The following is a 27,035-nucleotide window of genomic DNA, read 5'->3' as shown; positions in this document are numbered from 1 at the left end:
TATATAAATGTGATGTTATAATATTTATGAAATAAAATATTATACTTTCAAAGAAATACTCAATAGTTTACGCAACAGGGAAAATATTTGTGACAATATAACACAAAAAAAATAAATTTTCTCAGATACCTATATGAATTTTTGAAAAGTGCCAATATTAATTATCATACAGTATGATAATTTAATAATTTATAAAAAGATAAGTCACCAAACACTTATAAATTATAAACATTTATTTATAACGATTTTTAAATAACAATACGATTTGAGATGCATTATCCGGCACATTAATAGTAAATAAATATTTTACCGACTATACAATACAACTATGATATAAAACGATCCAATGTACAGATATATTTCTTATCTTTATTTTTAAATCTATTCATAGAATTTCCCAAAAATGCTGTAAACAACATGTAATTTTTTTAAATAATATTTGACTTTTTTATACAAATATGGTAATTTATACCAATATGTATGCAGTTCAGATTCAAAACGTCCCTAGTTTAATACAGGGTGGCAAGTTTATTTTAAAACGTTATAACAACATTTTAGTTAGCATAATTGGTGAAATTCTAATGAATGATTGCACATATTTTGAGATCACTAAATGCACTATTTTACTACAAAATGCCTATGTATTTACAGATTTACAATCTCAACTTAGTGTGGTAGCTTTTTATAAAAATCTACTACTTAATGAGTAATGCATTTGGACTATATTGTTGGCAAAGAACGTTTTACAAATTACTTTTTACTATTTTCTAAGATTTAAAAATAAGAAAAAACATTGGGTAGATGACAAAAAATTCCAAAATACAACTTTAAAAAAACACAACAAACTCTATAAAAACGTTATTTTAGCCTAGGAACCGATAGTTTTTAATATGATGTAGATTTTTAGCAGCTTTGAAATCAATTAATGTTGGTTTGCAAACTGATGACGTCATTTGTTGCCCTTGCCATACAAAAATGGCGGTCATGTTTTGACAGCTCAAATTAAATATGTCAATTGACTAGTTGTACCAACTACCCTTTGTGCTTAATCTTCATAAAATTTCAATATTACTAAAAGCATAGCCGCAAATAAATAAACATTTTTTTCTAAAATACACAAATGCCTTTTCTACTTAATTCTAAGTCATTGGTTATGATAAAAACAAAATATTATGGCTCGAGTATTCTAAAAATCAGGAACAGGGTCATGGATTTATTAATTTTACTAAAAGATTAAATAAATATTGTTTTATCCAGAAAAGGACAAAAGTTTTTTAGTAGTAACGGTCACAAATTCTCGTTCAAAAAACTACAACAAAAAGGATACAGTTTTAAACAAAAATAAAATTAACATTAAGTTACATGAAGGAATGTACTACAGTGATATAAAAAACAAAAACGAATACAAATATAATTTATGGAAGATGTACTAATTGGAAGCATACGTTATATTCCTTACTACAATGGATGGATACAAAATGAGAAGAATATTACATTAAATAACAACCGAAGCTGCCTGGAAGAGGCTTGCGAGCATTTGTTACGCGAGCGTTTGTTACACGAGCACATTCGCTCGCGAGCCGAAGAGTTTCATTGGACAAGCGATTTTCGCTTTTGTGGCTAGGCTATTCGTCTAATCTAAAATCTGTAACTAAAAAAGTTCTAACAACACAGTTGAGTTAAAACATTTTTGTCTCATAGTTATTGATCATTATTTTATCATTTACTAGCTGACCCGGCGAACTTTGTTCCGCCTTAATGGAAATAAATAAGCAGACTTTTTTTTTATTTCGAACGGGATAAAAAGTATCCTATGTCCTTCTCCTGGCTCTAAACTACCTCCCTGACAATTTTCAGCTAAATCGGTTCAGCCGTTCTTGAGTTATAAGTGGAGTAACTAACACGACTTTCTTTTATATATATACTAGCTGACCCGGCGAACTTTGTTCCGCCTTAATGGCAATAAATAAGCAGACTTTTTTTTTAATTTCGAACGGGATAAAAAGTATCCTATGTCCTTCTCCTGGCTCTAAACTACCTCCCTGACAATTTTCAGCTAAATCGGTTCAGCCGTTCTTGAGTTATAAGTGGAGTAACTAACACGACTTTCTTTTATATATATAGATATAAGATTTTATGATCTCACTGGATTGGTAAGTTTGGGACTTATAAAATTTAGGGACATCATTCGAGTCAATCGCAGTACACACATTACCACCAAATGGTCAATCTCCACGTTTTGATTTTCAAAGTACTCGAGTAACAATGCTTGCGTAACGAATGCTCGCAAAGCGAATTCTTCCAAATAATTTAATTTTACAAAAACATTTACTTATTACATACATTTTCAACCGAATATTTTCTTTGACATATCAAACGAACATATTTACATATTTTTTCTTACGTTCAAATATTGTTTTACATTTTTTTATATAAAAACCCCTATTTTACCTTACCGTGTAACTATTATGTACTGTTTAGTAATTGATACCATTGCGCGGATAATTATGGATATCGTACGTACGTAATTTGCTAGCGGCTAAATTTAATTTCGATTAAATCAGTTCTGATATTATTAAATACTAACTTACCTCGAGCTCTGCCTAATGGATGCAGTGTCGTCGTCCGCGAAACTAGCTCTATTTCTTCTCTCACACCGTTTCTGGTGCTGCCTTATGAAGGCACTGAGTCTATTCAGCAGGAATTGCTTGTCATGGCCTTCTAACACTAGCTGGTTCTTCAAAACAGTCACCATATGCCTATTAGCTGTCGCCACTGCCCAGTAATAATACAAAAAGAATAATAACACAGCGAATGCCGGCACAGCGAAGACCGCAGTGCCCAAAAGGAAGACTATCTCTCTCAAAACGTACGGGAACTTTTCAAAAGTCTCTATAACGTAGTCCCATACTGTATTATAGCCTCTAAAAGGCCCGCAGTTTATAGAAGGCAGCAACTCTGCGACTGAATAAGCTACAGGAGCTATGGATATGACGAAGCCTAGTAATAAAACTGACATGAATAATGACTTGGATTTCGACGCTTTATACACAACGGGAGAGGGCGTGCAGTTTGTGAGACACGTAAACTTTTTGACGTAAAAAACAATGAAGTAATAAACTGTTCCTATGATGGGCAGAAACGGACAGAAGAATGATCCCATCCAAATTATAGTTTGCGTATACACGATGTCTAAAACATGCTTTGGCAAGTAGAAGTCTTGTTCGCCTATGATTTTTAAGCATCGACTGGACGTGTGCCTTGCTATAAAAGCCCTGGGTAGGTTTATAAGGAACGTGGTAACAAATTGTAGGGCGAAATCTGTTAATATGAGCTTGTATAGCTGCTGTCCTACGTATGTTTCCCAACAATCTAACGGGTTGGCATCTTCATTGCCTTTCGAGCATATTTGGCCGCTGGAGTAAATGTATATGTATATTTGACTCAATAGAACTGCTAGAGACGAAAGCCTAAGCAAAACCGTTCTTAGAATCGTCACTATGATTATGTTAGCTGGGGCATAGTTCTCGAAGCTTATTAAGTAGCTGAAGATTTCTGGCACAATTATGTTTAAGACTACAATGGATATGAAGGGCAGGAATTCTAGCAGCGTTGTTTCTAATTGCTCAAAAAACGTGCTGTCTCTAGTTAAACTTGAGGAAACTGACCTATCGCGACTGAATTGGCTCAGAGTCAGTCTTTCGGACGTTCTGTTCAAAGTGTCATAGTCATCTAGTTCGTTTGTCGTTTCGTATGGGTCGAATTCGTTTTCAACATTAAGTCTGTCTACAGAATAATTGAACACCACGTAAATAAGGATCCCTGAACCTATCAAAATGATCAAAACTATTATATTGACCAGCAATCTTCTTAAATGCAGCAGTATTTGGCTCTCTCTAGTCCGTAACTGCTTTTCTTCTTTGAACCTTTCTTCTTCTAAGCATCCTTTGACTTCGTTGAACAAAGCTTTGTGTTTGATTTTTGCTGATTTATCATTTTGGATACAGAAGTCCCAGCCTCCGAATACAAGATTGCAGTACATATAGAACTGTCCTTCACTTTCCACCAATTTTTCTTTGAAGCCTTTCGCCCCAGTTTTGACTATAGCTATCAAGGATAGCAACGCCCACGAAATCGGGACGAGTATATACGCTAGCGGCATGTTATAAAACATCTTAGTTTCGAAGAAGCTTTTGATGAAATACGAGTATATTTGGTTGCTGTACACCCCATAGAATAAAATCGTTCGCTCCATAATACCAGTGCCTTGAATGATGTCTAAAAAGACATTTGAATCCGTCAGATTCCTTTCGAAGTAAGTCTGAGAGCAGCAAACGGTGGAATTCCATTCGAAGTCGTTGCAATCGTGTTTATCTTCCACTAAAACTGTGTTTGGGACTATTAGAAATAAAATGACGAACACTGATATCGCTAGGTTTAGAAATAATAACCATCTGAGGAAAAGAAAGTAGGAAACCACGCCGGTTCCAAAGGAACCCTCTATTTCTCTCATGGGGGACTGCCATAGCTCCAATTTCCCTAGCAATTCGCCACATCTGATACGAAACCGATGCCACACCTTACGTTGCTTCCAATGCAGTTGTTCTAAGCCTTGCAAACGGAGTTTTGTTGCGTTCTAGAACAAAAGGACTTCAATTTTAGTCGACCTAAAGAATGGATTCTACAGGGTTATGTTATAATGACCACTTCCCAAAAAGATTTCAGTTTGACCACTTTCTTAGATTAGCCGGTTTGAAATGATGACCAATATCCAGAATGATAAGGATTTTGTTTATAAGGAAAAATATAAAAAACAACTGAAATAACATCGGAAAAATAAAAGAACATTAAAGCACAGATTACTAGTTTAAAATTAATAAAAAGAAATTATTTTCATGGTTCCATATCAAGAGACAAAAATAATATAATCCACGTACTGGGAAATGGTCATTTTAAGAAGCGGCTCATGATGTGACTTTTGGTTTTTAGTGATAATCAAGTCTTTTAGCCCATCAAACCTCAAGAGTTCGCATATGACCTCGTGACAATGAAGACGTGCGAATCGAGACACATTAAAAAAATGTGTCTCGATTCGCGAGGTCTGAAGGGTTAAACAGAATATTAAGCTAAATGAACACTTATAACCTTGTAATAAGGTCGCATCTCACCTGTAGCCTCGCCTTGAGTTCCCGCTTCTGTATCATGGGCACCATGGCTTTGGTCTGCATGATCTCCATAATATCAAGCTAAAGCAGCGGTTCCCAAACTTATTTAGTCTACTGCCCACTTTGAGAATAAATTATTTTTTAGCGCCCCCCATTTTTGTAGTCAAGAGTCGAGCTCAGTCGGTGTCTAAGAGTCCTCCTAGTAGATGACGCCTCCCAAGCCTCTACACAACGTCCCGATTATTTTTTCTGGGTCTCTTACCGCCCCCCTTTAAGCCTGCAGCGCCCACAATGGGGCGTTATCGCCCACTTTGGGAAAGACTGAGCTAAATGAACACTTATAGCCTTGTAATAAGGTTGCATCTCACCTGTAGCCTCGCCTTGAGTTCTCGCTTCTGTATCATGGGCACCGGCATGGCTTTGATCTGCATGATTTCTTCCCACGTGCGTTCTTCATTTGACAGGTTTTCTGTAAATAATAATATTAAATTGAGCATTTTGTTTTATAGTCTAGCTGTGTGACTTTCAGCCGTATTCACAAACGATGCTTGCTTATGTGAAGCAGAAATTCGAACGCACTGCGTTGAATAGAGCTTTGCGATTGGTTCTTGTGTCACCCTGTGCGTCCACACGCACTGTAAGGCCCAGAACAGACGGTGAAACGCAACTGTAACGAGATTGCAACTTTCTGATAAATAAAACTGAAAGTTTCAAACTGGTCGCGTCATGTGTGGTTTCTCAACGGACGCTATGGCAGAAACTTAGATGCAATTCAAAAGTAACTAGTAGTTGCAGTTTCGTTGCAGTTGCGTTTCACCGTCTGTTCTGGGCCTAAGACCTTATAATAATGACCGTAACTCCACTCCGGTTACTAATTCCAATTTTTGGTGACGCATCCGAGCCTTTATTATAATCACTACATATTTATACATAGTTAAAATAAAATAGTTCAAAACAAAGTCGCTTTCCTTTTTGTCTGTCCCTATGTATGCTTAGATCTTTAAAACTACGCAACATATTTTAATAAAGTAATTCAAGAGGAAGGTTTTTAAGTATACATTGTACCTGTGCAAAGCAGGGGTGGGTCGCTAGTCTAGAATAAAAACTATCTATGTTTTTCTCCTTCTATTACAATTTTCTCTTTGACAAAATAAACCTTCCTCACGAATCACTCTATTGGTAAAAACCGCATGAAAATCCGTTCAAGGAAGGACAATCTACTAAACTACAATCACAGAATACATAATACGAGAGCAACAACAATACAATTAATGACGTCACTATTTTACCAACTAAATTGATTAACTTTGTATCAATAAATGGCGTCGAAATATTAAATTCAATTATTTTGCAACTTACGTAAACGCTGCATGCTGTTATTTGCTTGATCAGCGAATGAATAATCTATTTTTGTCATACCTGAACATATTTGTCCACGTACTGAATTAAATATAGTCGATGATTTTATTTAAAAACATTTTGTTGAGTTTACAACTTTTAATTTTGCATTTTTGTTTTAAAAAAATTCAGCACTTCAAGACCAACATTTAACAAGTGCTGAGAAGAAGCGCCTAAACAAACTCAGTAAATAAATATTTTTTCTTTCTTTCTTTCTTAATGATGACATATGCCCACAAGTTCCTATAAACTGAGGCAAACGCAGAAAATAAGAGGGAAAATATGTGCTAATATTACAATAAAGATAGAGAACTACCGATATTAAACAGCCGGCAGACAGTAGTAACTGAGTTTGTTGCGGCGCTTCTTCTCAGCACTTGCCAAATGTTTGACTCGAAGCGCTGGTAGGGCAAAAAAAGAATGAGACATGTGTTGAGAATCAACAAAGGAGATTTTAATGTTATTTTTTACTTTTTTTTACAAAAACAAAATAAAATCACTTCACTTTGACAGCTGAAAGAAAGTCGTTTCATTTATACATTTTATCCATATTTTAATACATTATTCAGTAATACAATAATTAATTTATGTCTTATGCTACATAAATTTGGTGCCGAAACCCATACATAATTCACATTGGTTTTTTTTGTGTGCTGCTGGAAAATTATCCCGAGGGCCAACGCCGGCATAGTTGCCGATTGCAGTAGATAATTATGGCTACCCAGGGCCCCAAGTCCGCTAATTTACAAATGGCTCAATTGAATCGTAATCGAATCTCAATAGAATTATTTGACACTTTTGGTATTCTGCTATTAAAAAAAGACCAATGATTTTCCAATGGCATTCCATTGAACTGCCATTGGACTATTTGGTAGTCTGCTCTTCAATCGTGTTACAATCGTAAATCGATTGTGGGCTAAAATGGTATTCTACTATTATTTGACGTTTGTTTGACATTTGGTCCAATGAACTCTCAATGGCAATTTTGCTATTGAAGTACGATTGAGCAACAATAGGTCGTGTTTATGTGGTGTTTGTATGATTTTTGTGTTCGTGTTTCGTTTAAAAATTAATTATGAGACCATCAGTGGCATGTTTACGCATTTTAGCTTTAACTTATACCCGATAAGTATCGAAGATGGATCGGTGATTGCCCTAACAAGATTTACCTGAATCGGAACATTTGTAAAAACATTGCGACTCGGAAAGGCGGAAGTGAGGGTCCTGACGGAGATCATCATCAACATCACTGTTGAACATAGCAAAGGAAATCATTGGGAGAGGCCCCATGATTTCCATAATGACCAGTCAGTAGCAGCCTGCACCCAGCGCCTGCCTGCTGCCTTTACGAGGTCGTCGCTCCACCTTGTCCTACACTGCAACTTTCAGTACCTGGCCTCCACTTCAAAACCTTACTGCCCCATCTGCCGTCAGTTCTGCGTCCTCATTTCTTACATACTTTTATTGTATGGTGTTGGAAATACCTACGTTATTACTTGATGTTAAAGGTTCTATAGATTTTGGATTCCCGGAGTGTAGGCTGCATAGATGGCACTCATATGGCTATCCTGAGCCTGGTCATACATGAGGAACAATATTATAACAGAAAGGGACATAATTACCTTAATATTACGGTTGTAACTTATAATATGACTTCATCATCATCATTTCAGACATCCACTGTTGAACATAGGCCTCCCCCTTATGTATAATTATGTGACTTATAAAATCATAGTCATAATGTTTTATTGCATCATGTTGGTTGGTACATAAAATTAGGTCTTAAATAAAATACAATCCCGGAAACATGAGCCATGTTAGGGAATTACAACATCGAAATAATTAATTTATTAAAGGTAGCTAGAGCTACACTTTATCTTAATTGAATACAATTGCTAATTATCTTTTAAAATTATTGACATCATAAAATTATTTAAAATAATAAAAAGATTTATTTACAAGCCATTCTTTTAATTTTCTAACAAAATAATAATTATCTTCTTTAATATTTGTTTTTTTCTTTTTGTTTCTTTCAGTATCTTAATAAACACTTTTAAATTGACATGGTGATATGTGCCTGAGCGTACCAGATGTAATTTTGTAAAAGGTTTGGCTATCCTATCGCTGTGTCTTAGGTTTATTAAAATTTATGTATGCAAGTAATTTCTACTAGTATTTAAGTATATTAATCTGTGGGTCTAGATACTATCATGTCGCTACCTTGTTTAATATACCAATCAATTTTGTATACGCATTCTTATAAGATACACCATACAAGAATGCATAGTAAATTCAGTGCGAACTGCTCCTGAATCAAATATACCTAGTATTGCTATTTCTATTTATTTATATAACTGGCTGACAGTGGTGACTGAGTTTGTTGCGGCACTTCTTCTCAGAACTTGCCAAATGTTGATCTTGAAGCGCTGGTAGGGTAAAAAGTTTATGAGACATGTACAGGCTCCTCAAGAGAAAAATATTTGACGATTTGTAAATACTATTAATTAGTTCTTTCTCTCTTTCTTTCTAGTAGTTAATTCTAAACAAATAAAGAAATTTTGACTTTGACTTCTTTCTTGAGAATACAAATCATTTTCTTGAGCTTTTTCAATGAAGATTTTTTCTAACAAATTTACACTAAAACATTCCTTCATTAGGCTACATTGAGGCAAGTGTCAGAATATTAAGTCTCATGAAATGAGATCTTCGCCTGTCCATATATCTGTGATGTTAACAAATTCTATTGCATCTTTTTTGTAATATTAAATTGATTAACTTCTGTAGGTACTATTACCCCAAAGAATTATCCCATAGTTTAGCCAAGCATTAGCATAAGCAGGCATAGTAGACACTGGTAGCAGTTATTAGATCCGTGCGGCTTTTGAACTCCTTATGAATTTTGAGAGTCAGTATAATAGCAATCTATGTGTGGTATCCAATTAATATTTGAATCTATTTTTATTCTTAATACTCAATAAGCTTATTGCTTCCTTATTAGTAATTTAAGTGTCTAAGTAGGTAGGTACTTAAAGGTGTTACAACAATGTGACTTTATTAGACGAATTTTATACTATTGTTATTAAATGTAATATTTGTATCAAGTGGTTGTTTTTGCCTTGATTTAATTAAGATTTATGTGATTCTGAACATAACATCCTGCGTGTGAAGCATTACACATTAAAATCAACATATTAGATTGTTGAATACACACTTATACACTTTTACAGATTACTTCAGACATAAAAAAGTAATTGTGCTTATACCTACTAGTTTAAAATTGTGATTTTCATTCAAAATATCATTAAATTCAAACCAAAATTGAAATTGGCCTAAATAAATTTGATGATTTTCATAACATTGACATGTCAGTTGACAGATGCTTTTTTAATTATTGACTTTGTCCTAAGTAATTACAGCCAACGTGTTAGAAATAAATTGTTTTTATTGACTTTAGATCAATTTGTATCGACAAACCACTTCATTTTAATTAGTTTACTTTGTAATTGAATCACAGAAAATAAAAAAACGTATATTTAAAACAAAATAATAGTTCATTCACTCATTTTGTCCCTTGGTAGATTTTGAAAGGATTTTAATGGCAACACCATTATCTATTCGATTACGATTGCATTACAATTACACTACGACTCCATTGATATTGTATACAAGTTTTAGCAGAATACCAAATTTGTCTCAATCGTAATGGAGTCGTAATTGAATATCAATTGAATAACAATAGCATGTCATTCAATTAAAAATAGCAGACTTGGGGCCCAGGTTTGTGGTGACACCAACCAAAAAACCAAGCTGTTACAAGGGCAGTGCAAGGCCGCTATAACGCGATGTGTTACCTTTTTGAACAAGAAGACGGACCCGAGTGCTTTCGAGTTGACGAACAGAAGGAAAGCAGTAGAAGAAGCGTTCGCGCGCTACAACCAGCTGGCGGACGAGGCCATTCTGCAAGGCCAGGAGGTGTTGGACGGTGACGAGGAGTTCGAGGACCGCTATTACGATGTCCTCTCCCGGATCGACGCTCTTCTGGACCGCCGCAGCAGTGCTTCGCCGCTGGGGTTTGCGAGTGCCGTGGACGCTTCGACGCCGCTGTTCGAGACTACGAGGCTACCTCCGATAGAGATCCAATCGTTCGACGGTAACAACGTCGGTGCATACAAGCCATTCATAGAACTTTTTATGGCACTCATAGGCAAAAACTGTAAGTTGTCTAATGTTCAAAAATTATTTTATTTAAAGGGCTATTTAAAGGGCGAGGCTTTAAGTCTTATAAATAATTTGCCTCTCATAAACCAGTCGTATGATGACGCCATTGCTTTATTGAATAGAAGATACGATACCAAGGGACTGTTAATAAAAACGCATGTTAGTGCTATCTTAGATCTGCCTATTTTAACGCGTGGCACTGCCCAGGCCATCCGTTCCTTGGTGTCGCAGATTTCGCAGCAAATGAGCGCGCTACGCAGCTACGATGAGCCGGTTGAAAGCTGGGACTCCATATTGGTTTGCATTATGATGAAGAAACTAGATTCGCTTACTTTGAGATTATTTAATGCAGAACAGGAGTTTCGTAGCATGCCCAGTATGGAGTCTCTGCTGTGTTTTCTGGAGAGACGTGCTATCTCGCTGGAGGCTAGCTCGTCCAGCGACGCGGACCGCTCATCAAAGCCTTCGAACAGTAAGTCCCTTCATATTTCAGACTGTGTGACCAAATCCAATAAGAGCAAACCAGTTTCTTGTATATTATGTAAAAACGGTCACAGATTGTATAAATGCCCAAATTTTACTCTCATGCCTGTTCCTGAAAGGCTTGCATATGTAAATAAAAATGATTTATGCTCAATTTGTTTAAATAAGCACGAGCAAAAGTGCAGATATAATTTCATTTGTACAATATGTAAAGGAAAATCTCATAATACATTGTTGCATGATAGTTCATTTCAGCTATCTCATTCTGTAAATAATTCATTGAAAAAACCTGATGATACTGTAAATAATAATGCGTGTCATTTTGAGTCTGTAAATAGCGATTCGCAAATTTTATTGCCCACAGTGAAAGTCGCAATTCAAGGGCCAAACAATCAACGGCATGTTGTCAGAGCATTATTAGACTCTGGGAGCCAAACTACATTTTGTACTCAGGCTCTAGTAGACAAATTAGGCCTCAATGTATATAATCATCCAAAAAATATACTTACATTGGGTCAAAACTCAACAAAGGTGCAAAAGGCAGTTGATTTATGTTTGATTTCAATGTCTGAGGATTTTTCATTGAATATTTCATGCTCAGTTGTACATAAAATAACTTCACTGTTGCCTCAGTGTAAAGTAAATGTAAATAATTTTGTAATACCATCCAATATTACATTGTCTGATGTTGATTTTAACATTCCAGGCGAGGTGTCGCTACTGTTGGCCACTGACATCTTTTTTAAAATAATCAAAGATGGAAAAATTGAAGGAGGCCCAATGGATCCAATACTTATCAACACGCGGTTTGGCTACGTGGTATCTGGATTATCAGGTGACTTCAAACCATTGTCTAATAATATGTCGATCGCCTTGCACTCGCAAATGACTCCCGAGTTGAATGTTGACAGTCTTGTTAGGAGTTTCTGGGATTCTGAGCAGGTACCTAAGGTATTTAACGAATCCTTGCAAGAGCACGAATTTAGCGAGGAGCAGTTTTTTAAATCGGTCAATCTAAAAGACAATCGTTTTGAGGTCGATTTGCCAGTCAAGGTCGATTTAGATACAATTAACCCTTCAGACTCCTTTTCTCTCGCGTTGCAGAGATTTTATAACTTAGAGAAACGATTCAAAAAGGAGCCTGAATTTCATTCAATGTATGTTGATTTTATAAGGGAATACCTTGAATTAGGTCACGGAAGGTTAATTGATGTGTCACAATGTAGTCCTGAAGAATTCCCTAAGTATTTCTTGCCCCATCATGCAGTCGTACGCACAGATAGGAAAACTAATAAGCTCAGGGTGGTTTTTGATGGGAGCGCTAAAGCAAAGGCTTCACCTTATAGCTTAAATGATATATTATGCAATGGTGATGTCGTTCAAAGACAATTATTTGAAATACTCGTCCAATTCAGAACTTATGAGGTAGTTTTGATGTGTGATATTCGCCATATGTATCGCCAAATTTTAATATCTCCTAAATATAGAGTTTTACAAAATATTTTGTGGCGAGAAAATCATAACGATGATTTAAAATGTTTGCAGTTGCAAACAATTACCTATGGGTTAACTAGTTCCGCTTTTTTAGCAACTCGTTGCCTCATCGAGCTTGCAAGGATTCACGGGGCGCGCTTTCCGCTTGCCGCGGAAGCTTTAAAAAATAATACATATATTGATGATGTAATTGTAGGAGCCGCTAGTACCGAGGAAGCCGCTCTACTTAAACAAGAATTAATCGCTTTGTTGCGTTTAGGTGGTTTTGAGCTACATAAATGGTGCTCCAACGATTCAAATATACTGTCTGACATTCCACAAGAAAGTTTAGGCTTTGATACAGTCAAGTTTGATCATCATGACCCACTTGTTATAAAAACTCTCGGAGTCAGTTATGAAGTGCAAGGGGATCAATTTAAATTTGCTGAGCCTAAATCTCATAATATTGACGCACCTACAAAAAGAAACGTGTTGAGTTACATTAGCAAGTTTTTTGATCCATTGGGTTTGATCAATCCTATAATTGTCAAGGCCAAATTATTACTTCAAAAGATATGGTTATGTCAGTTAGGTTGGGATGAACCTCTCCCACAAGATTTGTATATATTATGGCTGAATTTTTATAATGAGATGCAATCTATGTCTCCTATTCATGTACAGCGAAATTTACAAATGTCTAATGCTGATGCGATTCAAATCATAGGTTTTTGTGACGCCTCTTCAGAAGCCTATGGTTGCTGTATTTACATAAAGGTTGTCAAGGATGGTGAATGTCAAATAAATTTGTTATGTGCGAAGTCACGGCTCGCTCCTATAGACGGTAAAATGACTATTCCTAAGCTTGAGTTGAATGCCGCGGTACTACTAGCTAAACTGACACGCTCCATCCAAGATATAATGCCACAAATATCTGACTGTATTTTATTCACTGATTCAAAAATAGTTTTAAGTTGGTTAAAGACGTTGCCTGTTAAACTTCCAGCCTATATGGGCAACCGAGTTGCTGAAATTAACAAATGTAAAGCTACTTGGCTACATATTCCTGGGTTGCTAAATCCAGCTGATGTTTTATCCCGAGGAACTGATCCAAATCAATTGCAGGGAAATAATTTATGGTGGCATGGACCTGATTTTTTGGCAGGAAATAATTATAACATTTTTGCCTATTTTGATCGAATGTAATGATAATAATCCAAGTTTGAGTTATCAAACATCTGAAAAACAATTATTTCCTTTGTTAGACAAGGTTTCAAGCTTTGGAAAAATGATTCGAATCATGATTTATGTAATGAGATTCATTTCAAAATGCAAAAGAAGTTATGATGTTAATACTTCCTTATCTCAAGAGTATAAAAATGCAAGGTTAAAGATTATACAACTTGTACAGGATCATTTCTTTAGTGAGGAAATCGATTGTTTGCTAAATGGTCGTCCTATCAAATCAAATTTGCAAGCTTTACATCCATTTTTGGACTCTAATAAAATGTTAAGAGTAGGTGGTCGTCTTCAGCAGGCCAACCAGCTGAGTTACAACAAAAGGTTTCCTTTAATATTACCAAAAAGATGTAATGTTACAGCATTAATAATCCAAAATGAGCACATTTCATTATTGCACGCTGGATTAAAACTAACTCATAGCAGTCTGATGCAAAATTATTGGATTGTTAATGCCGTAAGAGAAATTAAAAAGGTTATACATAAATGTTTAACATGCTTTAGACTTCAATGTCAAGGTACGCAACAACTCATGGGATCTCTACCGCGTGATCGTATAGTACCAGCAAGGGTTTTTTCTAAGATAGGAATAGACTATTTTGGACCTGTTCATGTGAAACAGTCTTCTTTGCGTCGGTCTGTGATTTCCAAGGGTTACGTTTGCGTTTTCATTTGCTTTGTAACTAAAGCAGTGCATTTAGAAGCAGTGTCGGACTTAACCACTGAATGTTTTTTAGCTGCTTTCAAGAGATTTATTTCCCGTCGCGGAATGCCGACAGATGTGTACTGCGACAATATGAGTACTTTTAGAAGTGCCAATACTCAACTTATACAATTATACAATAATGAGAATCATATTGATATTATTACAGATTTTGGAGCTCAAAAAGGTATTCAGTTTCACTTTATTCCCTCATATAGTCCCAACTTTGGAGGCTTATGGGAAGCCGCTGTCAAATCAGCAAAGCATCATTTTAAAAGAATAGTGGGTATAAATTCTCTAACTTATGAACAATTAAATACATTAATAATAGAGATAGAAGGTATTTTAAATTCTAGACCCTTAACTTCAATGTCTCAGGATCTCTCTGATTTCTCTTTTTTGACACCTGGTCACTTTTTGATCGGTTGTCCAATCACTGCATTACCTGAGCCTGACATTACCCCTGTTCCGACTAATAGGCTGCGATTTTGGCGGCGGCTTCCCATAAGCCTCCAAAGTTGGGACTATATGAGGGAATAAAGTGAAACTGAATACCTTTTTGAGCTCCAAAATCTGTAATAATATCAATATGATTCTCATTATTGTATAATTGTATAAGTTGAGTATTGGCACTTCTAAAAGTACTCATATTGTCGCAGTACACATCTGTCGGCAACCACGGTCCGAGCTTTTTGGGACTGTCAACTGCCAACATGTATAGGCTCCTTAAGAGCATTTGATGACTTGTAAGAACTAATTTAATTCGTCTATCTGTACAAATTTGGATATTTTTGATTTTGATACAGCAGAAGTCAGAACCCAACTTGACATTATTTTATTTTAATAAAGCTATGATAACTTCTTTATCAAACAATAGCAAATCATATCTGCCCGCTAACGACTCGTGCACTGCCAATCAATATAATTAGCAAAATCAATGCTCTCAGTAGGCCATTGCCTTTGCAACGTCATCTTAAACTGGCTGATTCATCATTTATTTCGCAGTTGCAACGTGAGTGATGAACGTAAAGATGATATAAATAATAATAAATATGCACTAATATTGATGCGACAGCATTGTCGTATTTCAGAGGAAAGATTTGATTGTTTTGTTTGTTTGTATTGAATAGGCTCCGAAACTACTGGACCGATTTGAAAAGTTCTTTCACCGTTAGGCCCAGAACAGACGGTGAAACGCAACTGCAACGAAACTGCAACTTTGTGATGATTCTGATGAATGAAACTGAAACTGAAAGTTTCAAACTGGTCGCGTCATGTGTGGTCTCTCAAAGGACGCTATGACAGAAACTTAGACGCAACTCAAAAGTAACTAGCAGTTGCAGTTTCGTTGCAGTTGCGTTTCACCGTCTGTTCTGGGCCTTAGAATCCTATATTATTATTTCTGATGGACATTGGAAGTAGGTACGAAGTTCGCCGGGTCAGCTAATAACTCATAAGTAATTTACACTTCGTTCGTTCGTTTTAACCAAATGCATTCACTATCAGACAAAGGCCTTCACACGGGTTTCCTTATCCACCAGTTCTGCGCTGCCTGCATGCAGGTGCTTTCCGCGATCTACACCAGATCGTCAGTCCACCGAGTGCGAAGCCTTAAGGCCTGTCTACACTACGTTTTCGATCCGTGGTCGCCACCAGAGTAGGGTTGCCAGGTCTATCAGGGTGAGTACTATCCTTAGTACTGTCATCATCGTGTTCCCAACATCTGTATTCATCAACATATTCTGTGGCTCGATTATCACCTGGTGTGGCAACCACATAAAAAGCCTAACAAAAGCCGGACAGGCCGGACAAGACCGTAAAAAGCCAAAGTCCAGCTAAAGCCGGACACCTGGCAACCCTACACCAGAGAGACTTCATCGAAGACCGTGTCGATATTAATGTGACTGGCGGAATTCAATGAGGGCTATCGTTTTTATACTAAACAGTTGGCACCCCTGGCGATTGACAGGACCTTACTCTACAGCGGCGCTATCTTGATGAGTGCAAATGCGATAGTCCTCCTACCACTTTAGCGCTCACAAGTTGGCGCCACTGTCTTCGCTACTAGCAAGTGACAGGACCTTACTCTACAGTGGCGCAAACTGGTGAGCTCTAAAACAATAGCCCTCATTAAGAGGTCACTTTATGGACCGTAACATCCCAGACCTGGCTATAAACAAAACAAGAAGTTTTTTTTTATATGTATAAGTTTATATTTTTCACAACAAAATTTTATTCATAATGGTTTGCCCAACTTTATGTGTATATTTAACTGTGGAAACTTAATTGGTTTATGTGTTTTCTTACTGCACCTAAGTTAAATTATATTGTAACTGTATGTTTCCCAAAAATAAATAAATAAATAAGAAGAAGAAGCTTGAAGTTACCTGATAGGTCCGGTAGCATAGACAGGTGAATATCCCGGCTTTGCGTGGTGCGTGCGTAAGTAGACTGGCGCCGCTCATTCTGTGACCGCGCTCGCTTCACTGTGGTCGCTGGAAGGAAGGCAAATTGAGTTGTTAATATGTGATTGTTATAAAATCTTTCAAAAAGTGAAAACAACACAACGTTCTATGATTCTTAGGGCTTACGCTAAAACTCGCGTGGACTCACGCACGCGTGTATCTAACGAAAAATACTCGTAGTATGAACACAGCGTGGTAGATTTTTGGCAGCAGAGGGATACGCTGTAACGTTTAAAGACGAAATGGAAGGTAGGTTGGTATGTAGAGGTGTCCAATTTCCAGGTGGGGGCACCTGACCTTCTGTAACTTACTAACGGTAAGGTCTGCCAGTACTCGGTTTTCCTGGCTTGTGTAGAGGTCAGTAGAGTGGCCTATTTCTCCGCTACGTCTAAAGCAATAGTGGGACCAATTTGGGCGTGTCAGTATAGAGACAAAGGGCTGGAAGAAATCCTTCAAAGGCAGCAGCGTGTCAGTATAGTGACAAAGAGCTACGGACACTCACTATTCATAGCATGATCAGAAAGCAGCGGTGTGGTCATTTTGGTCGTCTGCTTCAAAAGCTGCAAGGTAGCCAGTACAGCCGCATTTGACTTACTTAACTTATGATCTTATTTCCCCTAGATGGGGCAGAGGGCGTCCACAACAGTCCTCCATCGCGTTCGATCTTGAGTTTCGCGTTTGATCTCGCTCCAGGTCTTGCCGATCTTCTTCGCCTCGTCTGCTACAGTGCGCCGCCAAGATTGCTTGAGGCGACTACGTTGCGTTTTTCTTGGAGGTTCCAATGCAGAGCTGCTTGAGGATTAGCAGCCTTCAGCAGTACTTACTATTCCGTGCTTGTTTAGAGCGCGGAGTTGATGCAACAAGTGCTCAGTGTTCCTGGCTGGTTTTGAGCGCAGGAGTGTGGCTTATTCTTGTCCTACTTCTAGAGAGACAGTGGGGCCAATTTAGCCGTGTCAGTATAGTAACCAAGGGCTAAAGATGCTAGCTGTTCCTAACCTCTTTTGATGTTAACAGCGTCGCCATTACTATACCTTTGTACCTGCATTGCTCCTAGAACTGTATTGTGCCCAATTTGGCCGAGTCAGTATAAGAGACTCGAAGTACTCTCGGTTTCTAAGCTGTTCAGAGGACAGCAGTGTTGCCTATTCTTGCTCTGCTCCTGGACCAGCAGTGAGGCCTATTCCTGCTCTGCTCCTAGATCAGTAGTGACGCCACTTAGGGCTCCAGTTACTCACTGTTCCGTGCCTGCTTGGAGGGCAGCAGCGTCGCCTATTCCTGGCCTGGTTCTAGAGCAGTAGTGTAGCCAGTTTAATCGCCTATAGCAATGACGACGTAGGGCTCCAATACTCACTATTCCTAGCCTGTTTTGAGGGCAGCAGCGTGGCCAGCTTGGCCGCGTCGGCGCGCTGCAGGTTCTCGAACAGCTCCTGCTCCCCGCCCGGGTACAGCTCCTGGTAGAACTCGCCCCGGCCTCCTCCCAGCCCGAGTGACGCGCGCGGAGTTGATGCAACAAGTGCTCAGTGTTCCTGGCTGGTTTTGAGAGCAGCAGTGTAGCTAGATTGGCCAAGCCAGTGTGCCTACAAGTACCTAACCTACTTTTCCTAACCTTTTCAGAAGGCAGCAGTGTGTTCGATTTGGGCAATAAGTCCTACTCGCTGTTCCTAGCTGGTTTTCAGAGCAGGAGTGTGACCTTTTCTTGTCCTACTTCTAGAGCGATAGTAGGGTCAATTTGATGTGTCAGTATAGAGACAAAGGGCTGGAAGAACTGCTTCAAAGGCTGCAGCATGTCAGTACAGTGACAAACGGCTACAGATATTCGCAGTTCCTAAGTGTATTTCGATGGTAGCAGCGTACGTGGCCAGTTCAGCCGCCTATAATAATGACAAAAGGCAGTTTGGAGGGCAGCAGCATGACCACTTAAAGCTATTATTCCTGCCCTGCTCCTAGAGTAGTAACGATGCTACTTAGGGTTCCAGTACTCACTATTCCGTGCTTGCTTGGAGCGCAGCAACGTTGCTAGCTTGGCCGTCACCCTTTAATGCTGTAGCCTCGCCAGTTTGACCTCCTATAGCAATGACAAAGGACTCCAATGACTCACTGTTCCTAGCCTGTTTAGAGGGCAGCAGCGTGGCCAGCTTGGCCGCGTCGGCGCGCTGCAGGTTCTCGAACAGCTCCTGCTCCCCGCCCGGGTACAGCTCCTGGTAGAACTCGCCCCGGCCTCCTCCCAGCCCGAGTGACGCGCGCGGAGTTGATGCAACAAGTGCTCAGTGTTCCTGGTTGGTTTTGAGAGCAGGAGTGTAACCTATTCTTGTCCTACTTCTAGAGCGATGATGGAGTCAATATGACGTGTCAGTATAGAAACAAAGGGCTAGAAGAACTGTTTCGAAGACCGCAGCGTCTCAGTATAGTGACAAAAAGCTACAGATACTCACTGTTCCTAGCATCTTTCGATGGTAGCAGCGTCTGTGGTCAGTTGGCCGCCTATGACAATGATAAAAGGCTGCAGGTACTATCTGTTCCTGCAATGCTCCTAGAGCTGTAGCGAGGTCAATTTGGCTGTGTCAGTATAGTGACTGTTTCGAGGGCAGGAGTGTAGCTAGCTAGTTTGACCCCACCAGAATGATGATACACGAATCCAGTTCTCACTGTTCCAGGCCTGCCAGAGCAGCAACATGGCCGTCACCCTCGCCAGTTTGACCTCCTATACCAATGACGATGTAGGGCTCTCTCTCTATTACTTACTGTTCCGTGCCTGTTTAGAGGGCAGCAGCGTGGCCAGCTTGGCCGCGTCGGCGCGCTGCAGGTTCTCGAACAGCTCCTGCTCCCCGCCCGGGTACAGCTCCTGGTAGAACTCGCCCCGGCCTCCTCCCAGCCCGAGTGACGCGCGCGGAGTTGATGCAACAAGTGCTGTGTTCCTAGCTGGATTTCAGAGCAGGAGTGTGGCCTATTCTTGCCCTACTACTTACTAGGGCAATAATGGATCCAATTTGACGTGTCAGTATAGAGACAAAGGGCTGGAAGAACTGCTTCGAAGGCAGCAGCGTGTCAGTACAGTGACAATGGGCTACAGTTACCCACTGTTTCTAGTCTCTTTCGATGGTAGCAGCGTCGTTGGTCAGTTGACCGCCTATGACAATGATAAAAGGCTGCAGGTACTATCTGTTCCTGCAATGCTCCTAGAGCTGTAGCGAGGTCAATTTGGCTGTGTCAGTATAGTGACTGTTTCGAGGGCAGGAGTGTAGCTAGCTAGTTTGACCCCACCAGAATGATGATACACGAATCCAGTTCTCACTGTTCCAGGCCTGCCAGAGCAGCAAAATGGCCGTCACCCTCGAATGCTGTAGCCTCGCCAGTTTGACCTTCTATAGCAATGACGACGTAGGGCTCCCTCTCTCTATTACTTACTGTTCCGGGCTTGTTTTGAGGGCAGCAGCGTGGCCAGCTTGGCCGCGTCGGCGCGCTGCAGGTTCTCGAAGAGCTCCTGCTCCCCGCCCGGGTACAGCTCCTGGTAGAACTCGCCCCCGGCCTCCTCCCAGCCCGAGTGACGCGCGCGCGCCGCCCTCTTGGAATTGCTGCCTGACATGGCTTAGGTGTGCATTTTATCTGGAATCAACGAGATCGAATCAGAAATGAGGATATCCGTAAACGAACTAGTCGCTGACATAGCCCGACGGATTAGCAAGCTGAAGTGGCAATGGGGAGGGCACATAGTACGCAGAACTGACGGCCGATGGGGCAGCAAGGTTCTGGAGTGGAGGCCGCGCACCAGAAAATGCAGCGTGGATCGTCCACCCACAAGGTAGACCGACGACATCATAAAGGTAGCAGGAAAGCGCTGGACGCAGGCCACTACCAACTGGGCAACATGGAAAGCATTGGGGGAGGCCTATGTTCAGCAGTGGACGTCCTATGGCTGAGATGATGATGACGATGATAAATACAACGAACTTTTAAAAAAAAAGTGGTCCTTGACAAGACAGAAATTTGGTAAAATGGTCCATCGTGACTTAAAGGTTAAGAGCCACTGATTTAAGTGATGGGGATGGAAGTGTATGGGCACGAGAATAGAGATAGAACATAGAACGCAAACTGCATTGAGATAAGACAAGTGGATTGGTAGTGACGTAGATTCATGATGACAACAATGGAATAATACGCATTTGCGTAAAACACGATACACTCGCGAAGTAAATAAAATTACATAATGATGGACAAGACAATGGAGTTTTTGACAGGGTCGTTTCACTAGACTCAGCAGCTCAATTTGGCAACAACTTTCAAGGTAACTCACTAAACTGCTAAGTCATGGAAACGAGTGTATGTTGCGTATATTGGACGTACTATCATGCGTTTCATCTACATGACAAAAAATCTTGACATACTCTACATGGACTTTTCAAAAATCACTGGCATGAAATACTGCCTTGGTTGCAACAAAAAAATGACCACTACTGGACAAAGGCCTCCCCCAAAGAATACCACAATGACCTGCGCTGCCCACATCTAGGCGCTTCCCTCGACCTTCACCAGAACAGAGTGAGAGGCCTACCTATACTACCTCTTCTGACCTACTTTGAAAAAAACCCACTAACCAATGATTGATTCTACATATTAGTGATATTAGTACCTGTGGAAGGTTACTACAAACCGATCGAGTTAACTGCACACCTGGCAGCCGTGACGATGCATCTACGCTCGTGTACAGTAGGCCTAGGATGCGCGATAAGCTTTTATCGCGCCATTTTATCTATTTTACTCGATAAGATTTTGTCATCATGACACGCATCTTAGCCCGGCAGGACGCCGAACGGGGCGAACGCGGGGAGTTTTGCGCTGAACTCCGACAAACGTTACTTCGACGTTACGTTACTCCGACTCTACTGAATATCGACAGGACTTTACTTCGACACTACACTACTCAGACAAAGGATATTCGCCTGTCGGAGTTTACTTAGGTAGCCGTGCGAGGGAGAGTCGCATTCCAGCGAGGTGCTCAGAGCCCCGATTACGGTAACTTTTAACGTCTCCAATCCAGACGCGCTTCTTCGATTCTGCGATACGATTGGTCAAAACAGCGTACGTCAGCTGTTAGCTCGAATCTCGTTGTAAAACAGTATCTAATTTATGTTTCCTTGAAAAACAATACATTATTACACCGTGAAAATCACGATTCACAGTGATTCACTACTATTGACACAATTATTATTCTCTGATAGGGAAACCCCACTCATCTTTAAGTGGCGGTGCAAGTGGGAAATATGGCTACTTTAATAATAAACGAATGCGTAAGATTGTCAGTGTATTGCTCTATTTTAAAAAGCATGACAAAGGTATAAGGGAAACTCTAGAGAACAAAATAAAAATTATTCACACATTAAGTATGTAGGACGGTCCACACAGCTTATGACCGCAGTCTGTGGAGGAACACTATCTGTGGTCGCGATCCTCATCAGTGAGGGACCGAGGAAGATTCTTCTTCCTCCTATTACTCCTCCTCCTCCTAAATCGACAAGGAAAATATTTTTTCAATTTGTTTTTTAAACTCAGCATATTCCATTGATTTTTGTTAAAAACCTTGAAGAGTTTAACAACTGCCTGATGAAGAATCTACCTATACTAATTTTATAAAGCTGAAGAGTTTGTTTACTTCAATGCGCTAATCTCCGGAACTGGTCGGATTTGAAATTGCAATAATGAAAAATGTAGCGAAAACGGGTTTTCACACGTACGAAGTCGCGGGCACAGGTTAGTGTTTATTGTATATCTAGATTAGGTATTGTTGAATGATAAAACAAAAACTATGAAGTCAGTCAGAAAGAATGTACGGTTACGTAAATTATTTTGGTACGAATAAATTACTTGAGTCATAGTTTCGGACACTTTTACTTTCACAATATTCACAATTAAGACATCAAACAGAAAATAATAATAATAATAAATACACTTTATTGCACACCAAAGTAAAGAACAGAAAGAAAAGGAACACAAAACACAAGGAAGGAAATAAACAAAAAGAATCAAACTGTTACTGATTAATTATGGTAATTGCATTTTATTTAATTAAATAGTTTGCACACATAAAATGTATTAGGGAAAAAGATCAAGAAAATAAATAAATAGTACAGGTGTACTTTATCTCTAAAGAAAAATATTATACACTAATAAATCGATGGCCATAGCCATTGATCTATATTAGTCATAAACATTGACGTTATCGGGCAATCTAAATAATAACATGATTATAATGATAAGGTCGAGTGTTGAATACCTATAGATAATACGTAAATCAGTGTTTTGAATTTACGAATTTCAAATAAATTAATAAAAGGTACAATAATGACGAATCAACGTCAACACTGGCATTGAAGTAGTCAAATGGTTTACTATATTTGACCGACTTCAACAAAAGGAGGAAATTCTCAATTTGTTCAGTGTGTTTTTTTAGCACAATTTAATAAACATGACGATTTGGAAAGTTATCTTAGACCAAAGGACAACTTTTCATTTATGTATGTTTAGATTAATCGAAGGGAAAATAGAAACATCTTACCGTCACTTGTTTAAATTAAAATGTTAACATATTGTAATGCTTTTAAAGCTCTAGATAAAGATATTGTATTCTAGATCTAAATAGTATGTTAATATAACGGATATAAATGGGATTGGATTTTCCCCACCTATCAACTTATGATGGTGATTAGATTATTAGAAGTATGATTGTAAATTCTTTATTATTAATTTGTTCTATTACCAGTTTCGTTGAAGTATTAAATGTGGACAAAACAATACAGCACTTGGGTTTTTGCATGGTACAAAATTTAACGGATCTCGTCATTGAGTTACGTATTAAATTATTCAAACACCATTTACGTATTTCTTATCTTAAGTATTTACGCTGTGATTTCAAGAGTTAAATCAATATCTCTACGTCATTGTTGAAATGTGGTTACTTGTATACCTATTCATACAAAAAATTATGCAAAAAGACAATCAACTAATTAAGTAGGTAATCAAATGAAGTAAACTCAAGCTTTACAATTTATAAAAAAAGCTTCTAAAACGACACTTTTAGAAGGCAAAGTTTAGATTAAATAATTTAAATTTTTAGTATCTACATTGTTGTAGTTTATGTAAAAAATTAACATTTATAATTTCCTCTAGTTAATAGTTTTTATGCTAATATTTGAGATATCATAGAAAGTGTGCATTTACATACAAATTCTCTTGAGACTGGTCTTAGTACCATTGTTGTGAGCAAAGGACAATGGGCAAAATGGTACCCGGCTCCAATAGATATGTGTCTAGTATCGTTTGAAAGGTCTTACCAAGATGAACAACTTTTACTATGGCCACCAGCCTCAGATCTGGTTGTGTACGAAGATATACATGCTTTTTTGCAGAATGGTACCCGGCTCCAATAGTTATGTTTGTAGTGTCATTTGAAAGGTCTTTCCAAGACGAACAACATTTACTATGGCCACCAGCCTCAGATCTGGTTGAGTTCGAAGATAAAGATACTTTTTGTATACCTAAGTATCATACAGTATGAAAGGGGACGCGCTCGGGGCAGGGTCGGACGCGGTGAGGAAGACGGTGGGCGGGAGTTTGCAACGTGCGGTCCACACAGCTTATGACCGCAGTCTGTGGAGGAACACTATCTGTGGTCGCGATCCTCATCAGTGAGGGACCGAGGAAGAAGAAGAAGAAGTATCATACGTGTCCATCGTATGGTACTTAGGTTATGCGAGGCAGGTAGGGTTTACTGCTCCAGCATCCTTCCTTAACTCTATAATTATTGATGGGGATGATTGGGAAATAAATATGTTTATTTAAAGAAGTACTACCCCCTTATTAATAAAAAGTTACACCTAGGAAGAACCTTGGATTAAAATGACATTTCCATACCAAATGACAAATTGAACCAGAGTTCAACTAGGGTGTAACTTTTATTAATAAAGGGGTTAAAGTTTTATTACTTCTTAAGGGTTTTATTATGGGATCCTAAAGTGAATAAACCCACAAGACCCAATAAGTCCACCCACAAGATGGACCGACGACCTCATAAAGGTAGCGGGAAGGCGCTGGATGCAGGCCGCCACCAACCGGCCATTGTAGAAATCATTGGGGGAGGCCTATGTTCAACTGGACGTCCTATGGCTAAAATGATCATGATGATGATGATGAAAGCGAATAAAGGGCTAATAGCTTGGGTAGTTCATCGTAGGTATAATCCTTTCCTTTTCAATGCTTCTTTTAGTTATATGAATAGATTGTAGTCATAATACATACTCGTAAACATGGATGATTGTGTTATACTTTCATTATAATACTTAGTGGAATTACTGATTTCAAAACGTGAATTAGAACTGGCCCCATAGCAGACATTTTCCTACATCTAAAGGCCTTTTAAAATATATATTGGTTATGGCTATTGGAGCGGGTACCACTTTCCATACATTTGTGCCCATCATCCTTTCTGAGAAAATGAGGATATCCTAGTTTTGAGTCATGCTTGCAAAATTAAGTAAGTAGGTGACATTACCATCGAAAAAAATTCTTAGAACAAAATGATTCGTTCAATAAACGGCGTTTACCCGTGGTCCCCCCAACATGTCCCCCTGGTGGGTCCACGGGTAATTTTTTTTACCCGTTGTCCCACCGTTCTGAACAATTTTTGCCAGTGGGTCTACGGGTAATTTATTTTAACCATAGTCCCACCGCACAGTGGTAAACGTTGCATGTCACCTAGGTATAATTATAAAAAAATCTATAATTATTAATTAGAACTGGCCCCATAGCAGACATTTTCCTACATCTAAAGGCCTTTTGAAATATATATTGGTTATGGCTATTGGAGCGGGTACCACTTTCCATACATTTGTGCCTATCATCCTTTACTTTCAATTTTATTCCAAGAAGAAAATTTATTTTATTTTATTTTATTTCCAATTATTTTTTAATTAAAATTGATGTAAAAAAGAATAGACTTTCTATTTTATTTTATCGATTTTTTTCCAAGAATATGAGGTGACATGCAACGTTTACCACTGTGCGGTGGGACTATGGTTAAAATAAATTACCCGTAGACCCACTGGCAAAAACTGTTCAGAACGGTGGGACAACGGGTAAAAAAAATTACCCGTGGACCCACCAGGGGGACATGTTGGGGGGACCACGGGTAAACGCCGTCAATAAAAACTACATGTTCAAACAAATGACTGTCTATTAAAAGTATACGCAAAACAAAAGACTGTAGTAAATTGGCAGACAAAAATAGTAAAAAACCACGAGATCTCATCAAAAATTAAGGGCAAAGATACAGTTAGACTTACCGTGTAAACAATGCAGGTTCTTTGGTATAACAGCTGAACATCACAATATAGTCACTGGTACGTAGTAGAAGCACATTATCACTTATTATTTACACAACAACTGCCTAATTAAACGGTCTAATTAAACTAATTTTATTTTAAAAACTGAGACGACCACATCAAAATAAAAGCAAAGGAGTGGTGCGGCGTTCCGAATCACAAATTCGGTATATTTTTTCACCAAGTGACGTTTAGTTTTTTATTTTAAATATTTTTAAATCGGTCTGTTAAAAATCACAATCACTGTTTTTGTATTATATTTGCAAAATACATTAAAGCAAAAGTAAAAACGACCAAATTATTGAGTAGATTTCGGTTTTTAACACTTTTTTAAAATTCACAAACGTACGTGTAACGGAACGCACGTTCTCAATAGCGAACGTCTGTCATTCATTTGATTCATTGTTCTCTTGATTTACGATATTTTTATCTAATTGTAATTACCTGTTTATATCATAAACTGATAAAAGCTATATTACAATTTGATACAGTTTCATTGTTAAACCGACGCACAGATTTCTAT

General features: G+C 38.5%; 1 protein-coding gene across 1 annotated transcript; it reads right to left on the bottom strand.

The window, feature by feature from the left end:
- On the bottom strand, positions 1-26,756 carry LOC135084411 (transmembrane channel-like protein 7). The gene is made up of 5 exons (XM_063979196.1): positions 26,474-26,756; positions 20,547-20,744; positions 17,064-17,171; positions 5,534-5,634; positions 1-4,636 (listed from the first exon to the last, which is right to left on the bottom strand). The coding sequence occupies exons 2-5, from the start codon at positions 20,722-20,724 to the stop codon at positions 2,588-2,590; spliced, it is 2,436 nt and encodes an 811-aa protein (XP_063835266.1). The 5' UTR covers positions 20,725-20,744; positions 26,474-26,756; the 3' UTR covers positions 1-2,587.
- Positions 26,757-27,035: the final 279 nt, after the last annotated feature.

The sequence above is a fragment of the Ostrinia nubilalis genome, chromosome 26, assembly GCF_963855985.1.
Source record: "Ostrinia nubilalis chromosome 26, ilOstNubi1.1, whole genome shotgun sequence".
Classification (NCBI taxonomy): Eukaryota; Metazoa; Arthropoda; class Insecta; order Lepidoptera; family Crambidae; genus Ostrinia; species Ostrinia nubilalis.
The sequence above is the reverse complement of the archived record's forward strand: the minus strand, read 5'-3'. Positions and strand labels throughout refer to the sequence as shown.